The sequence below is a fragment of the Notolepis coatsorum genome (assembly GCF_963971535.1).
Source record: "Notolepis coatsorum genome assembly, chromosome: 20".
NCBI lineage: Eukaryota > Metazoa > Chordata > Actinopteri > Aulopiformes > Paralepididae > Notolepis > Notolepis coatsorum.
Genome location: NC_140184.1, coordinates 65,701,645 through 65,720,601, shown reverse-complemented (window position 1 = coordinate 65,720,601; position 18,957 = coordinate 65,701,645). Strand labels below are relative to the sequence as shown.

The 18,957-nt window shown below is 48.9% G+C and overlaps 1 protein-coding gene across 1 annotated transcript in view; it reads right to left on the bottom strand.

Annotated features, from left to right (window-relative positions):
• Positions 1 to 18,957, bottom strand: part of cpne7 (copine VII) — a gene marked incomplete at both ends in the record, with an annotated part of 210,175 nt that overhangs the window by 36,524 nt on the left and 154,694 nt on the right. The window contains one exon of the mRNA XM_084337136.1: positions 2,556 to 2,615. Within this exon, the coding sequence (XP_084193262.1) occupies positions 2,556 to 2,615 (60 nt within the window). The remainder of the gene's footprint in view (positions 1 to 2,555; positions 2,616 to 18,957) is intronic.

The following is an 18,957-nucleotide window of genomic DNA, read 5'->3' as shown; positions in this document are numbered from 1 at the left end:
ATTTATTTTATTTTCTGATAACCGCATAACCCATATGCTTCATTTTTGGTTACCGGTATTTGTGATACTGTACTGGATTTGGTACAGATTTTGGTTGTCTTGGGCAGAGAGCTATTTAGCAGGCTGTGACGTACTGTACAGGTGTGGAGACAGCTCAGACAGCTCTGCCTAGGAGTGTGACTGGGCCCAAGAATTTGTTCACATTTGAAAGCTTCATGTATCATGATACTAACTTGACATCTTATTTATCAGTTTTTCTTTGTCATAAGCCTATTTACTATATATATATATATCTTGTGTTTATATTTAAAGGGGACATATTATGTATCTTTTCAACAATGTTATACCCATGAATTCTGTGGGCCATGTTTATTAAGGATTTTCTTTTTGCAAAGAAAATGGTCTAAATCTAATTTAAATTATTTACTTTCCAGCACCACTTTCTTCCCGTGTATGGAACATGACATTTTGGTCGGTGTAGCAAGTTTTTGTATTACCTTAATTAATACCTTCCTTGCTTGGCTACCTCACAACCCAAGTGTAAACACGATTTTACAAACTGGGCAGTACATTAGGTAAGCAGTGTTCCTGGCTCCAAAAGCACAGTTAATTGGTTAATAATAATAATCTTCATTTATATAGCACCTTTCATACACGGAGTGCAGCTCAAAGTGCTTAACAGAGACACGTCTTCTTTAAACAAGCCAAGAAGAGAAAAAAAAATACATAGTAACACAGTAAGTCAAGAAAAAACAAGAATACCATAAGCTCAAAATAAATGCATGCATGCATGCAACACTCCCAGACGTACCCCACGCGAAGGTAAGGAAAAACTCACTAAAACCTAACAATAGGAAAAAATGCTCCACAGGCAATGTGGAGGAGAGAAACCTTAGAAGGGCCAATTCAAGGGGGGATCTCCCTTCTTAGATGTCGGTGATAATAGTGTTGCATGTTGCATTAAAAAGAGGCGAACAGCTGGTAAGCATGCACCCATGTTTAGGTTAGTCAAATCTAATGTATTGCTTGCCCTTTTTCTTCCCCAAGAGACTAAATAAGAATCCATACAAGGACTAGCCAAACAAATGTTCCATAATGTCCCCTTTAAAATAAATAATCACATAACGGAAATCTTTACAAATGAATTGTTAGGTACCGCACACCATCATAGCCAGGACAATATATCTGCCAAGAATGCCCTACTTGGTAAGACACGCTGCGCTCCCAGCAGCCGTGACAGCAATGAGGAACTTCATCTACCGTAACCGTCTAATAATTAATATTGGTTGCCTCAGTAATCCGGTCTAGGAAGGAGAGGTGTAGCTCCGTGCAGGGTGGAGCATGAGGCCAAATGTTGGAGAAGAGATTTGAATTCAGACCAAGAAACTGCCTCCAGCTAGAATATTACCCTCGCTCACAGACAAATTGACGCTGTGAATGTAAAACAGTCAGGGAATGTTTCAAAGATGAAAGCCACTTGGAATACTGCATGTATCACATTTAACATTTCACATTTCACATTTGACATTTAACATTTAACATTTAAAATTCTGTATAATGAAAATCTTGTTTTTAAATGTCATTGCATTTATTTAACAGAAGGTATGTTGAGGTAACAAATTGTGAGAACTGTTGTTGTTGTTGTTGTTGTTGTTGTTGTTGTTGTTGTTGTTGTTGTTGCTGTTGTTGTTGTTGAAAATGATCTCTATCCCCCTTTGATATCCACAGAATCAAACCATTTAGATATCTTTACAGCTGATATATAACCCTGATAATAATTTAAATAATTAAATTCCACGGTGTCCGTGCAACCTTGTTTATTCACTGTGTCCATGGAAATGACGATGAACATAAAGGTATGGTTTTCATTTACTTTTCTGATAACTACATCACTGCCTAACTCATAAATGTTCAGACAAGCTTCATTTTTGGTTACTTGTGATACTCTGTAAACACCCAATTCAAAGTTATAGCCGCATTTTCTTTCAAATCATTTTGGTTGCGGATGTCTGGATTTGGTACAGAGAGCTATTGAGCAGGCTGTGACATACAGGCGTAGAGACAGCTCTGCGTAGGAGTGTGACTGGTCCCATGAATTTGCTTACATTTGAAAGCTTCATGTATCACGATACTAACTTGACATCTCCTTTCAATGAACAGAAGGCCACGCCCCCTCAGCCTACTGAGAGTCAGCTGTGATCAGAGAGGGTGCACTAAAAACACTTCAAACAAATCAAATGATACATCTGAAGCTGAAATAAATGACACTCCTGACATTAACATTCAACAATAAGCTCTTTCCCCCCCCCCGACAGAATGACTGCGCTCGTTCTTTAAACTTGTGCGTGATGACGGAACATGATGCCCCTGATGGGACGCCGGGGTGGGCGATAACCAGCAGGTTCCACCACTTCACAACACCTCGAGCCCAATTAGGCAGCCTTTTAATATGCAGCAAATTGACAGCGCAGTGTGTGAATCACACACGGCCAGTGTTTGTGTAGCCGCTAGTGGCGATGAAGGAACACGAACTGAACACAAGCGTCTCACTTTACCGTAAAGTGGATCTGGCATCCGCCCATGATGTAGTCTAGGAAGGAATACACTCTGTGGAGCTGAAAGCAAGCAAACACACACACACACACACACACACACACACACACACACACACACACACACACACACACACACACACACACACACACACACACACACACACACACACACACACACACACACACACACACACACACACACACACACACACACACACACACACACACACACACACACACACACACACACACACACACACACACACACACACACACACACACACACACACACACATTTAGAATCTTTATTTATGTCCACATAAAGACAATGTTTAAAGGACACAAATATTATCAGTGCACTTGTACATTGTGGGATTATTCTGATACAATCGTGCCCAAATTGACAATGGCAACCAAAGTTACAGACTCACATGGATGATGAACCTGACAATCTACACACAGCTCATGGATACAGATAGCAGCGTCTTCTCCAAATTGCCCGGCTGCCAATAATTGCTGACACTGAGCAATATTTTGCTAATTGTTTGGCTCTTCTCTTCGGAAGACCGGCCAACTGAAGGCCTCTAACACCCAACTTATGGACATGACCCAGGCTTCCAAATATGAAGACTAAAAGTTTACAGTTGTAGCCGAGTTGTGATATGGTATGGTCTAACAGTTGATATTTGAACATTTTGGTTGTAAAGGCTTCCTCTAGACCAGGGGTAGGCAACCCTAGGCACGCGTGCCCGCATAGGCGCGCGGGGGCATTTTCATTGGCACAGGGGGCAGCAAAAAAAATCTTTTTTATTTAAATTTTTTTACTTCGCTTTGAAATATTATAGTGAAATATTTTGCACTGTTGTCGCATTTATCTTGTTGAAATCCTCCCACAGGTTCTTTTTTGTAAGTCGACTGTTTTGCACACCCCTATGACAGCTATACAGCTGTTCCCATGGTGCTCAGCTGTCAGCAGTCAGCTGGCCTCCCGCGCCCGCACGCAGTTCCCAGGTAATCACACAGTGCTGCGGTTGCATTCTGTATGTGCCGTCTTTCATGATGGCAACCCCAGCTAAGAAAGTTAAAGCAAAGGAAATTCGGGCATTCCAGCCCTCGTGGACAGACGACTACGGGTTTGTGTGTCAGAAGGGCCGTGCTGTGTGATGTTTTGTTTGAAGGCTTGCCAAACAAAGAGACAATCAAATCAAGGATAAAAGATATCCCCATGTCAGCTTGAAGTGTCGAGCGATGCATCAACGAAATGTCAGAAATTATCAGAGAACAGCAAACAGCTGGATTAAAAGATGCTCCGGTGTGCAGCTTAAAGTGACCAACTACAGCCCCCAGATAACGGAGCTCAGTAAAGCAAAACTGTTTGTCTGCATTGCACCCCCGCCCCAACTCAGATTTAGGGTTGATACAACCATCATAATAATATTGTTAATAATAACAATAACAATAATGTAAACATTATCATAAAAAATACCTGATTATGAGAAAGAAAATTACGATGCATGGAATATTGTTGATATGGCACAGGCACACTAGTTACAACTATATTTCAAACTGGCACTTCATGTCAAAAAGGTTGCTGACCCCTGCTCTAGACTGTAGTCAAACGTGCAACCAACTTCTAGGATGAGAACCTCTCTGTTACACACACACACACACACACACACACACACACACACACACACACACACACACACACACACACACACACACACACACACACACACACACACACACACACACACACACACACACACACACACACACACACACACACACACACACACACGTCTTGAAGGAAAAACGTTCAGAGACTGAATTCATATCAGTGGGATCAGATGGCTTGATGGTTTCAAAAAGTCAAATTGTATTTGTCACATACATTTTCATACAGTGAAACGTGTTGCAATTGGAACAGCCTGGGCCCTATTCCCCGTACCTGGTTCAACTAAGTCGATCAAGAGTCCCATTATCCAGATTCAATTAACCCGATGTTTGAAGCCGGGATTTTCCTGTTCCTCGAAGGTGGATTCAGTCTCGTTAACTCGAACCAGACTTGAGACCCAGGATAAGTGCGCGCGGCCGCTTCAGTTGAAAAGCCAGCACGTATCGATAGCAGAAATCCTGATTTTCTAACGGCATTGATTGATTAATTGATTTAAAACTTTATTAACAGATTGCAGTACGGCTCAATAGCCTCGCCGACAAGTTAAATGCATAATAGGCTAATTTTAAGTCCCTCATTACCCCAATCAATCAGATTATATTTCTTTAAACTTGCCTGCTGGCAGTAGGTTTATGGAATGGATAATCAAATGAGATCTTGCTAGCGAAAATAATTAGTTCAACTGTTATACAGAATAAGGGTTAGGGTTAGGGTCTGCACTGTGGTGTGACGGTTTGTCATTTTGACTTTCACGCAGACGACAGGGGTTCGAATCCCACTTCTTCTAGTCTTTTTCTTCTTTTTGCAATGTAGGAATAATTCAATTTGGTGCACGTTGAGAGCTATATAAAGAATGACATCCTCAATGCATGTAGATTTATAATATTTTAACTTAAAACTAGGCTACTTTTGCGTATAATCATTAATATTATATTCCAAAAAAATTATATTGGAAACGCGGGGTTTCGAACTCGGGCCATCGGGTTGACAGGTTTGAGCACTAGCCGTTGGACCACTGTGCTAGACAGGATATATCCATTGTGTATCCATCAATGGACAAAGACCCGTGTTTCGAATATTTTTCTTTTGAATGAAGTTTTATCTCTTTATTCTCAAATGCATTAATGTGACTTCAACGGCTCATTCAATTTCTCAAATCCGTCAAACAGCGCATCTCATCAGACATTTTAATCCCAGTTACAATATCACAATAACGTGTGAGTGATGATACAATTCAACAATCCTCAGAGTCCTCGTAATTCATAATCCACAAAAACCACAATCCACGCATAGACACTTCAATTTTATGCTTGAATGAAACACAATCCGGGCGCTCCGTTAAGCAAATCTACAGCGGAGAATATATGAAACTAATCAGAGCCAAACGGCCGATAGGTTTCATTCATTAAAAATATCCCCGCGGGATTCACATTTGCAATGCGCCTGCAGCGTGTATCGCACTCCGAGCGCCGTATATGACGTGCATTATTTTATTTAGGACAAAGTAAATCTATAGGCTGAATATGATTTATTATCAGCATTTAGTTCTATTATTATACATTTCAAAAGCCCCCTCTAGGAAAACGAAGCACAGAAACATAATTCAGAATGGTATAAATGGGATCTCTAGACTGTGAGAATCATTTCAGGAAGCGAGCTGTCATTTATTTGCGGGGGCGTGGCCATGGTTCATCCGGCTAACTGAAGTTAACCCTGCTCTCGACCAGGCTCAAACTTTTTGATCTGTTGTCATGGTGATTTAGACAATCGAGCGTCGGGGAACAGAAAGGTCCGGCTTAAGTCAGGCTATACTGGAAATTATCCGGCTAACTCAGTTAGCCAGGTACGGGGAACGGGGCCCTGGACTGCACTGGATTTCCTGTTGCAGTGTCTTTACAATATCAACAACTGGCAGGAAATCAAATTAATTTAGAATATTTATGTCGTCGTATTGAAACTGGGCCTATAAGCAGGTTGTGTGTCCAACCAATCCCTCTGCTGTAACTTAAGGGCAGCGAAATGTAGGTTACTAAACAAAACATCTTGTCATCTCAGAGCAATAATATTCTATAAATCCCTTTTGTTCTGGAGAATGTTTTGTGCTGTTGAAAACTATTTGAACATTTTAAATCAGGCTATCCTAACCATAAAGAGGATGAAAAGAGGCACGTCTTGCGTAAGAGGCTGAATTGTCCAAATGGAAACACACAGACGTGCACAAACGCAACTGCTGCCAGGGTCTGTCTGTTTTTTGTTTGTCTGTTTTTTGCTTCTGAAAGAACAAAATTATGAGATCTCAATGGTTGATTTCTCCTCATAATAACCATATGTTTTCATTAATCTGTGGTTGTTTGATTTTGTCAGTAACAATGCCCCTGTTACAGTGATAGGGACACCGTACAGCTGCGAGTGCCGTCCTTTAGATGAGACGCTAAACCGAGGTCCTGACTGAATTCGGTCATTAAAGAACCCAGGGCGCTTATCGCAAAGAGTAGGGGGTCCCCCGACGTTCCTGGCCAAATTCCCAATCAGGTCTCTGACATCAAGGCCACCTAATCATCCCTTCCCCTTAATTGGCTGATATCAATCCCTGTCTCCTGAGCCGTTCAGCCATTGTGTAGTGTAATGTGTGTCTGGTGCCAGTGTATGGCAGCCATTGAGCCTGCGTAGCCCAACCTGTGGTGGTGAAGGAGGCAATTTCCACCCTAGATTGTGGGGAGCGCTTTGAGTGTCTAGAAAAGTGCTATATAAATGTAATGAATTATTATTATTATTACATCTTAAAATTTTTAAAATGTAACTTGTTGAAACCTGCAGATACCATTAGAATGGTTAAGCAAGGTCTGCAGCCTACACTCGGTTGAAAATGGGGTTTTTCTGCCTCGGCCTGAGTCTCCACATAAGGTAAAGGTTTCTTGTATGTTCTGTTGCTTGCACAAGTAATGTTGAGCTACAACACTGTTGTGTTGGTTGCAGTAATGCTCGTATGAACACGCTCTCTCGCTCTCTCTATCAGTGTTTTTCTATGTTCAACATGGATGCGGGTGTAGGATTCACACACACACGCGACTTGGTTTTGTTGTAAACCCTGTTCACAGTTGACTGTGGTTAGCATGCATTGTATTAGCTTGCGCTATTCATTAGCATTGCTATTAAAGGTATCGTGTGCTAAAGTTGTTGCTGTGTGCGAGGGAAGGGCTTGTGAGGGGGTACCGGATAAACCCCTCCTTCCCTCTTCTGATTGGTCAGGGGGTTTATTCATCTCTTGTTGGTCCAGTCAGGGCCAAGTCGTTAGGCGACTTGGCTGGGAGGGGGGGGGGGGGGGGGGGGGAAGGGTTCCCTAAACTCTGCTCCTATTACACAGGTGTTGAGTATTGGGTTTCCCCCCGTCATAGCACACGTAATTACGCACGTTGCTATTTGACGATGGCTTCCGTGAGTTAGGCCGTATGACGGTCTGTTGTTGTCAAAGTATCGGGATAGAGCCACTACGCTCGATATATGTGTAACTTGAGTCGGTTGGTCACATGACTCAAGATTGCCATGGCTTTTTCACTCTATGACTCACGTGGGAAGCCTCCCTGAGGAGCTCCGTCTAATCCTCTGTGGTGGGGGTGACTGGATATAAAAATGTAAACAGTTTTATCCTCAGCTGTGTCAAATGGGGTTCATACAGTCGGTGCTTCTTTTCTTTTTTAATAAAAGAGTGTGGAGTATAGGAAGCACCACACCCCTCTTGTCGTTTCTCCCAGGCGCGTTGAGGATTCAATGAAGGGTCTACATTAGCCTGTTCATTGATGTGGTTGTGTCCCGACGCATGCATGGTGCTAGCTCGGGGTGTTTCTGATGGGAATCATGCGGGTAGCTAGTACGCCTTGGTTGCTTGTGGTTAAAACAGCGTTTTTATAAAGCAACTGGGATGGAGGGTTTGTCCTCTTCCGAGAACCTGTTACTGGTTCTCGACGGGTTCTCGTTCATGTCTGGGGGATAAGGTCTGAACATAGGTAGAGGGGTCTCACGCCCTCGGGGTGGGCCACCGAGCACGGTTCACACCGGCCCGTCTGGGTGGCTCTTTTCATGTTTTTGATCGACACGCATATCTGTCCCTTCTCACGGAGTAGGCTGGTTGGCGTGGTTAGGGCGCGGGACTGGTTCTGGTCACGCTGGTCCAGGTCAGTTAACCCGTTGTCCGCCGGAGATGCAGATCTGCTGTTCTGGTACCCTGAGGGACTTAGGCTTTTTTCGGGGGGAAAAATGCCGGGTCGGCCCGGGGTGTCACAAGGTTAGGCGTTATGGAGACCCTTGTTGGGTACTCTTTTGTACCTGGCACTATCTTAAGGGGCTGGTTCTCTTTTCTTCGCTCCTCTCTCACGCTTGGCGGAGAGAGGGCTGTTGGGGTGGTCTTCTGGACCTCCTCTGGTAACCCTGTGTGCTTCCCGAGCTGCCGGGCCCGGTCCGAAGTAAAGTTTTGTTGATACCGTAGACCTGGGATAACCCTTTTTCTTGAGGGGTTATAGGAACAACCACCGCATTGGTACCAAGGGGGTGGTTGATTCCCTGGTGTGTTGGAGCAGAGTCAACTCCCGGGTTACCCGGTTGAGTGTGCCCCTGCACGTTCATGACGTCTGCCAATCATGTCAGCCTTCTCTGCCTCAACCCCTCTGGGTGGGTTTTTTTTTATGGAGGCTTTGTCATGGTGATCAACAACGCCAGCATGCGCCCCTTCCGCCGGGGGGGCTGTTTTCAGCTGACTCCTTTGGCGCCTGTCTCGTCCGCAGTGCTCCAGGCTCAGGTTACAGCCTGCTGCCTGGTTTCCCCGGTGCGCTGCCTGCTTCCGTTGGTTAACTTGAGTGCTTACGGCCATGCTGACTGCCTGTGTTTCAGAGTCAGTGTGCCAGGCGGTGTGCTATTGGGGGGAAAGGGCCCGCTCTTGGAGGGGCCCTATCCGAATACGCTGGCGATGTGGGGGGCGGTGTCACTAAGTGACCACCTGGTGGGGTCTTGATGCCTGGCGTCATTGACCTCTCCAGGCCCCCTTTTTCCGGGGGATCCAGTCCCTTCAGTGGGACTGGGTCTTCCTTCGCGCTCCGCTGCTACGGCCTTGCCACGGGGTTGGGGTTGCTCTTGACCCCGTGATTTTGGGGGCAGTAACGAGGTTGTTCCTTCCGTTCGTTCCCTGGTGGCATGCGGGTTGTGCGTGTGTGTAGTCGTGGGGTCAAGCCACGGTCTGCTCACCCTGTGCGTTGAGTTGCTTGAGTTCCTCTTCGCCTGGTCGGATCCGTCGCCCTCCCGTAAGCCTCCACTAGGGAGGGTGTCCTCCATTAGGGAGGGTCGGGGGGGCTCGGTCCCCCCCTGTCTGATGGTTGTGGGGGGCCTCAGCGGGGTGTATTTGTCGGGCTAAGGCTCCCGCTCAGCCCCCGTTGTGCTACTGGTGCTGAGCGAAGCCTTAACGAAACAGAACGTAAGGTTATGAATATAACCAAGTTCTGTGAGTTATGGTGCGCTCAGCACCAGGACGCCGCTGCTGCCCTTGATCTTGCCTTGTGGTGAAAGTTTGGGAAGGAGGCGAGTAGGTGACCACACACCTGCTTATGAAGGTAAGCGGAAGGGGGTGTGGTCAGACGAATATGGGGATGTAAAGGTACATGGTGGAATTTCTTTATTCAGTGTATGTACACGAAGTGAAGTACAGTGCTACTGGTGCTGAGCACACCATAACTCACAGAACTTGGTTATATTCATAACCTTACGTTATATAGGCCAGGGCTGTCCAAAGGGAGCTCAAAAAAGAGCTAAGGGCAGCCAAGGTCAGCTACAAGGACAGGCTGGAGGGCAGACTACAGGCCAACAACACCAGGGAGGTGTGTGCGGGCGTCAGGAAGACCACTGGGTTCAAACAGCAGGGCATAGCTGTTGAGGGCCCCCCAGAGCGTGCAAACGAGTTCAACTCGTTCTTCAACCGCTTTGACCAGAGTGGCCTCCCCACACCCCTGCCCACACCCATCGACACCAGCACCAGATCACACCTACAAAGCACCCCCCCCACCCCCCACCCACCCACACCTATCAGCACCGGCACCCCACCCCCAACAGCAGCAGACTGCCTACCACCCCCAACCCTGACGATCACTAACAGTCAGGTCAGTAGGCAGCTCTCCAGGATTAGTGTAAACAAGGCCAGAGGACCGGACAACACAAATCCCAGGGTGCTCAAAGTATGTGCGGAGCAGCTGGCAGCATTGCTCCAACATCTTTTCAACCTCTCCCTCCAAGGCTGGAGAGGGTGCCCCAGCTCTGGAAGACCTCCTGCATTGTCCCCGTGCCCAAGAAGGGACGACCCAGCACCCTCAACGACTACAGGCCAGTCGCTCTGACGACGTCACACATCATGAAGACGTTTGAGAGACTGGTCCTGCAACACCTCAAGCCCCTGGTGCGTGACTCCCTCGACCCCCTGCAGTTTGCATACCAGGCAAACATTGGGGTGGAGGATGCCATCATCTACATGCTCCACAGAGCGTACACGCACCTGGAGAAGCCGCGCAGCTCAGTGAGGATTATGTTCTTTGATTTCTCCAGCGCCTTCAACACCATCCAGCCGTCACTGCTAGCGGAGAAGCTCTCCGCGATGCAGCTGGAGCGCGGCTTGGTGGCCTGGATCAAGGACTACCTCACTGAGAGGCCGCAGTACGTCAGACTAAAGGACAGTCAGTCTGACGTACTGGTGAGCAACACCGGCGCCCCCCAAGGAACTGTGCTGTCACCCTTCCTCTTCACCCTCTACACCTCAGACTTCTGCCGCAACTCAAGCGGGTGCCACCTGCAGAAGTTCTCAGACGACTCCTCCATCGTAAGCTACATCACCGACGATGATGAGGAGGAGTACAGAGCCTTGGTGGAGAGCTTCGTGGGGTGGAGCGACAGCAACCAACTCAACACCAGTAAGACCACGGAGCTGGTGGTGGACTTCCGGAGGGGCAAGAAGAGGCCCCCCCCGATTCCCATCTCCATCCGAGGGGTGGATGTGGAGATGGTGGACTCATATAAGTTCCTTGGGGTACACCTGAACAATAAACTGGACTGGTCGGATAACACAGAGGCCCTCTACAGGAAGGGACAGAGCAGGCTGTTCTTCCTGAGGAGACTCAGGTCCTTCAATGTGTGCAACAGACTGCTGCAGTCTTTTTACCAGTCTGTAGTGGCCAGCATCCTCTTCTATGCTGTGGCATGCTGGGGAGGCTACATCAACTCAAGGGACACCAACAAGCTCAACAAGCTGGTGAGGAAGGCTAGCTCCATGGTGGGAGTCGAGCTACCTAGACTTGAGGTGATGGCAGAGAGGGGGATGATAAGGAAGCTGGCTGCCATCATGGAGAACCCCTACCACCCCCTCTACGACGAGCTAGTCAAGATGAGAAGCTCGTTCAGCCACAGACTCATTCCCCCCCGACACTCAACTAACCGCCTCGGACAGTCCTTCATACCAGCGGCCATCAGGCTCCACAACAGTGGGCAGCGACTAGCAGCCTCCAGGCTCCACAACAGGGGGCAGCGACTGCTACCAGACATTGACCTGGGACTTATAGGAACCCAAGGAGGACAACCTACACTACCTTAGGCTTACTGCACCTTATGTGGATACTGTGATACTGTGAATAATGTATATTTCAGTGGATACTGTGATACTGTGAATAATGTATACTCAGTAGATAGTAACTTATAACACTACCTTATGCATACTGCACCTTATGTGACACTGTGAATAATGTGAATATTTTCTTCAGCTAGTTAGATAGTAAATTATATTGACCAAAGTTACCTAATTGTTTACACTGCCTGTGTTGTTTTTTACTACCTGTACTCCCCCCCCCTTCCCCCCATGCTGCTATGATGCCTGAATTTCCCCAAGGGGATCAATAAAGGAATATCTTATCTCTCTTATCTTATATTCGTACTGGCATCGCGTCCCGCTCTTAAGCCATACCGAGATATACCTCATCTCATGTACCTAGTGTACTCCATCAACGAATAAAACCAAATACACCCAGCACTTGCCAGGCCCCGCCCCTACTGCCGTACTATATAGTACTGGGCGTGGCCACCACTCACTCTTCCTCTATTTTCGTTTCCATCATAGCGGATGCATGACACCCTATGCAACTAGTTGTTATGAAAAGTTTAGATATTGAGTGCTTACGGAAATTTGCTTACCCCTGGAATCTTCGGGGTATGTTCCAATGACACGTCAGGTCTATTCTGATGTTCCCTCGTCTTGTGGCAGCAGATCGAGGGACAGCGTGCGAGGTTGGCTATCGAGCCGGCTCGCACACAGGTAGGCCCTGTGTCATCAGGCATTGATGCTAGTGTTAGTAATGCTGGTTTGTTTGTTACACAACCGAGTTGTGTGTCGGCGCCAGGGGCGGGATGGTTTGGTGAACGTTCCCCTGAAGTGGACGGTTTCCAAGCGATCCTGGAGCGTGCTGCTAAACACTAATGCTAACGCTAATGCTAATGCTGAAATGCTGGGCACTGTTCTAATGTTCCCCGCCGTGGGATGTTGCCGCTTTTCCCTCCTCTTAACCAGTTCATTGATGAAGGTCAGTCGGTAGCTAATGTGGGGGGTTTTGCTGAGTCCTATTTTACCCTTTTTATGGGTAAATGGGTTGACAACAGGGTGCAGGGCGGGTGTGCCGTGGCTAGGTAGCCAGGTAGCATCGATCCTGTGCCCCGGCGGGGTAGGACGGTGTCCCACCCGGAAGCCGATGCTTGAGAGCGAGTCGGCCCGGCGGGTGGCAGTATGGACTGATGAGAGCTATACTGCTGCAGGATGGGATTTTAGCGGCGGCCAGTGTTGTGGCTCAGTGGTTTTTCTGTCCACATTAGCGTCGAACGCTATGCTATATTGGGCTACTGTTTCTGTTCTGTCTCTCTGCTACGGGAATGTCTGTCTATACTACAGTCTTCCCTCCTCTCAACCATTCATGCTGACGGTCAATCGGTGTCTACTGGGGGAGTAGTGTGGGGGGGGCTTTGTTTACCTTCATGGGTAAATGGGCTGAGGTCTAGGGCTGGTGTGCTGTTGTGAATATTATGAATGAATGCGGGACTGGTTCTCTCTGGTCCGCCTCCCCTTAACGTTGTGTGTATGGGCTTGCCCATTCTACAGTATGTTCGTGGTGTTAGTTAATTTATTCATTAACCCCTTCATGGTGCACACCACAGTGGAGGCTGCTGGTTGCAACCACCACTGGTGCTCCGTGTTAGCATCAGTCCTTTGCTTTTGACATGTTGAAACAGTGCCCCGCCCGGCCGACGCCATGAGGTGGGTCGGCCCGGCGAGTGGCTGGTGGGCTGCTAAAGCCTGTACCGCCATGGTATGGAATTGGCAGCAATTAGTAACTGTGTTCGAATTGCTGTTTTTTCTATCAAAAAATGGTGTCTGGTGGCGGGGCCTTGAGGGCCAGCCGACATCGACACATCGCGCAAGGTTGTTGACGTTATTAGCTTTGACCTAGCCGCAAGCTATAACCGCTCAGGGCTCCCCTCTCCGCAGAGGATTTTGGTCTTCTGCTGGAACGCGGGCGGTATTGTCCTAGGCCCCACACCGCCTCACACCGCGCAGCCAGAAGAAGAGAGAGCACGGCCTCGTCAGCGGCGATGACGAGGCCCTCGACAGGCGGCCATGTTTTCCCCCGCCAGAGGTATCCTGGGCATTGAATCGACAGGTGTCCACAAGGTCGACAGCCTTGGCGGCCGAGGGATCGGCCATGTTGGATGAGCTCGGCTTGGAATATACAAGCCGTCGCCGTCCTGCCGCGAGCAGCCCGCTCTCCGATCACTCCCTCCCCCAACACCAGCGGAAAAGGGGCTCTGATTGTTTCCTTTGGCTGCGGGCCGCGTGCCTTTGTTGAAGCGCATGCGGCCCCACTTTTCGCTTCTCATGGGGACAGGGGCTGACACCCAGTTGATGGCTGAGCCTGGGTCTGTCCGTGAGAATGTTGTGCTGTCAATAAGCTGTGTTGGTTGAGCCTGGTGTTACGTCTGTCAACTATAAGTGTCAGCAGGGGGGCTCGAAACCTTTTTGAGGCACACAGTGCGGGCTTCCCCGACCTCACCTTCGCCAGGCCAGGTATCATGTTGGTGCCTCCCACTCCTGAAAGATTGGCAGTGGTCTCGCAGGCGCGCATGATTTGGGTGGTAGTAATATCACTGCAGGGCTACGGTGTGTAGGAACCCATGGGGGCCTCACACCTTGCATGTCCGGCTGCAGAACAACTCCTCAGCATGTTCTGGAGGGGTGTTCAGTGGGGGAGCTTTTGTCACCTAGAACTGATGTCAGCTTCCCCCGTATCAAACCGGCCCTTTCTGTCAGGGTCCCCCCTTGGGTGCGATTGCCTCGTGGGTAGTGTCAGGGTCAGATGTCCCGACACGGAACGTTCTGCTCGCACGGGTCCAGGGTTGGCTACGCACAGCGGGTGGGACCGGGCCGCCTATCTACAGTTCCTAGCGGACCTGCGCCACATGGCGGCGGGTGTGTTGGGAGTATCATCACATATGGCTACAGCAGTACCATATGTCGAGGTGGATGGAGAGAACGCTGAGGCGGGGACTTGTATTACGCAACCCCACCCGTTTTCGGGTTTGGTACAGACCCTATTGTCAGGGTCACCAGCAGTGACAGCTCTGGTCTACGAGATCCGATCTCTGTGGACGAAGCAAGCCATCGTCGTGGCGTTTTCCTCCCGGTGTTCTCTGGTGCCTGAGAAATCGGGAGGGGGGGGGGCATCAGACCCATGTTGGACCTGTCCCATGGGAAGGTTCGGCATTTTTTGGATCGTCTCCTACCTGTTGAACACTGTCAGGTGGGGGTCTGGTTCTCCTCCATAGACCTGTAGGATGCGTGTTCGCATCCCCGATCTTCCGTCCTAGGGCTTACCTACTCTTCCTTTGCAGGGTTAGCGTATGAGTACCAGGGGCTGCCGTTCGGCTTTTCTCTGGCTCCCCGCATCTTCACCAAGTGCGTGGAGGCCGCACTGGGGCCTCTGCATCGTCAGGGGTTACGCAGTGTATTCTGCCCTGCCGACGTTCTGGTCCTTGGCGGTCAAGGTGGATCGTCAGGTCTCATGCCAGGCTGGGTTCCTACCAGCCTGGGGTTGCTGTAGACTGGAAGTAGAGTACTCCTCTTCCCAGTTAACGGGTGGAGTGCTATGGGCATCCCTCTCAGAGCGTGTTGCGACACGCTCGGGAGGTTCCGTCCTAGGACGGTTACGGCGCTGTCCGTGATATACGCCTGCTCGGTATGAGGGCATCTGCTCATTCCGTGGTCCCTCTTGGCCTCCTCTTCACCCCAGGAGGAGGTTACGGAGGTGGTTCTTTTCCAGTATGAAAATAGACCCGGTGAGAGGCAAGTCAGGACGGACAATACGACGTCAGTGTCGTATATCGACAGACAGGGAGGAGTACGCTCCCCCCGTCTGCACCGGGCGGCGGGCGGCTGGCTATGAGCGTTCTCCATCTGCAAGGCCTGAGGGCTCTCCACATCCCCGGCAGGGTGAATGTGGGTACAGGTGTAATGTCGCGGGGCGGTCCTCACCCTGACGGGTGGGGATTACGTCCGGACATAGTCAGGCAGGTCTGGGACCGATGCCATGCCGCCTGGGATTCTTTCCCCCATACATCTGTTAGGTCAGTTGTTGGGGCGGGTACGTTGAGGAGGAGCGCAGGTCCTTGATCCTGATTGCGCCGGACCGGGGCGCAGCTGTGTGGTTCCCGGTCTTGATCCAGCTCTTGGTATCCCGTCATGGCCTGTTCCTTGGTCATCGCGGGCCCTCTCTCAAGCGCACGGGTCTCTGTGTTAGTTCCCTGTGCTGGGCCAGCTGCTGGTGGGTTGGCTGGTGAGAGGGTGAGTCTGGAGAGGATGGATCCTTCTGTGGTTGGTACCATCTGGAACGCGCATGCTCCCTCCACTATCGCGGGTTACGCGGGTAGGTGGCGTATTTTCCAAGAGTGGTGTAAGGCCACCCTCTTGTGAAGCGTTTCCTGCTTGGCGTTGACGCCTTAAGCCGGTGAAACGCTCTTTGGCGCCGAGCTGGGATCTTCAATTGGTCTTCGGTCGGTTGTCCTTGGCCCCGTTTGAGCCTCTTGAGCAAGCGCTGTTGGAACGGCTGTCGCTAAACGCGTGGGTGTGCTTTGTGCTCTCTCGGTACGGCCAGAGTGCCTGTCTTTCGTTCCGATAGTGGTGCCACTCTGCGGCCTAATCCAGCCTTCGTGCCTAAAAATATCCGGAGTGCTTCCACTCCAGGGATATTATGGTTCAGGCGTTTCATCCGCCTCCTCACGCTAGTGAGTTGGAGGCGGGCCTTCACCTGTCATGTCCGGTCCGGGCTTGGGGGTTTACCTCAGCCATACTCAGGGCCTCAGGGCTACCGTTCAGTTGTCTGTTACGGTGGCTCTCGTGCTGGTAAGGCACTGTCGAAACAGCGCCTGTCCCATTGGTTGTGCGAGGGCATTGCCCTTGCTTCACGTTGGCCGGGTTGGCTCCCCCTGGGGGCGTCAGGGCGCACTCCACTCGTGGGGTGGCGGCCTCTGCCGCTCTGCTGGGTGGGGCCTTGGTGGAGGACATCTGTGCTGCAGCTTCATGGTCCTCCCCGGGTCCCTTCGTAAGGTTTTACCTCATGGACATGACCGGGGGTTCTGTCTCCCAGGCGGTTCTGAGGTCTGTGGCCTCTCCTGCTTCCCGTCCTTTGGTGGGGTAGCAGGGGTGTGTGGGTGTGGGCCACAATGTGTTGTGTCACACGTGGTTCCGCCTGTGCTGTGTGTTCAAGAGGTTCTAGTTCCCTCTTGCTCGCACTCGGGTGGAGTTGACTGCGCCCCCTCTTCATTAGGAAGGATGGGGTGACGGGACTCCCCTCCCCCCTGATGTGGGCTTACGGGTCCTCAGGGGGTGCATTTGTCGGGCCTCGCGTCCGCTCTACCCCATATCTCGGTATGGCTTAAGAGCGGGACGCGATGCCAGTACGAATATATAACGACAGGTTATGTATATAACCTAGTTATATGAGTACTGGCTAAGCGTCCCGCTCTTAGCGTGCCCTGAGTTCCCTTGGGGAAACTTTTCTTTGGAAACGATTTTTTCCGAGGAAGAGTGAGTGGTGGCCACGCCCAGTACTATATAGTACGGCAGTAGGGGCGGGGCCTGGCAGGTGCTGGGTGTATTTGGTTTTATTCATTGATGGAGTACACTAGGTACATGAGATGAGGTATATCTCGGTATGGCTTAAGAGCGGGACGCTTAGCCAGTACTCATATAACTAGGTTATATACATAACCTGTCGTTAACAAGTGCTGAAATGAAAAGCAAGAGGTACACACACTGTTCAGGTAGGCGGTGTGTCCCGGGCCTCAGAAATTGAATTCGGATGATTCTGGCACAGACAGACGTTTCTCTGCCCTACAGGAAACTGGCAGCATTTGCCTTTGTACATGTCTGTGTGTTTATATTTGGACAATTCAGTCTGTTATGCAAGACATGTCTCTTTCATATGATTTTTTTTACATTTTCAAAATACGTTTTCAACAGCACAAAACATTCTCCAGAACACATTTGCAACCAGAGTAGCAGTCTTTCTACTTTGACTCCACCAATACATCTACATCAGGGCTGATAGGAGGGCGGGAGGCCGGGAGTGAATCTTGGGAGTTAGATGGAATTGTATTAGACTGACAAATGGCCTGACATGACACAGAAACAGTACAGTGTAGTCTCTGAGAACTGCACTTTTGATAGAACCTCATTCGGGTTGATTTCTCCCTCTGGACAATGTTGCTTGTCACACACATTAATAATACATATTTGCCACAATTACATCTGAAAAACTGAAATTCTGAAGGACACTTTGGGGAGGGAATAATCAACAAAGGTGTTCCTTTCTATTTTGATAGTTGTTAACACTGTAATGTTGTCTCTGCTACATCTGTATTACCAAGCAATATGCAAATGTTGGTTGAATGTTAAAGGGACACTTCACCAAAAAACAATATTGATTTATTTTGCACGACGCGCTGCGGGGAGGAGCCGGAATCAGAGCAGGAACCTTCCGATTAGCAGACGACCGCTCCACCTCCTGAGCCACTGTCTACAAGACAGTTTGCAATGAATACATTAACACATTGACTGCCACGCTTCTATCCATCAATGTATGATCACTGCCACCAGTCTAAGCCTATGGAGATGTTTACCTTCTTTGCAGGGCTATAACTTTTTTAATTGTATTGCTAAATTGACATTACTATGGCCCATTCAACATCGATTATCTATCGTTCAGGATGTAGTAACGTTATACTTTTTCATTCATAGATTCTTCCAAAAATACCGTCTAGAATATAAGTATGTTTTTATCGTTTTCTGCAGTAATTCCTAGAACGTGAGTTATAGGCATAAACGCATATATAGATTATCAACTGCCGTTTATTGCCGATACACGCTATATTAAAAATTTCAACTGTACATGATCCTAAACGTTATGACTCATCATGCGCGGATGAACGGGGGGGGGGGTCGTTTATAATTCCGTGATCGTCAGTAAATGCTTTATGTAGTATGGGTTGATTTATTGATCAGATGGTTTGTAAATAAAGAAATGTACAATCGCCTAGAAAATAACGTTACTGTCCTCTTACCGTTCGCCGATGAGACTGGAGGAAAAAGATCCCACTTATTTGACT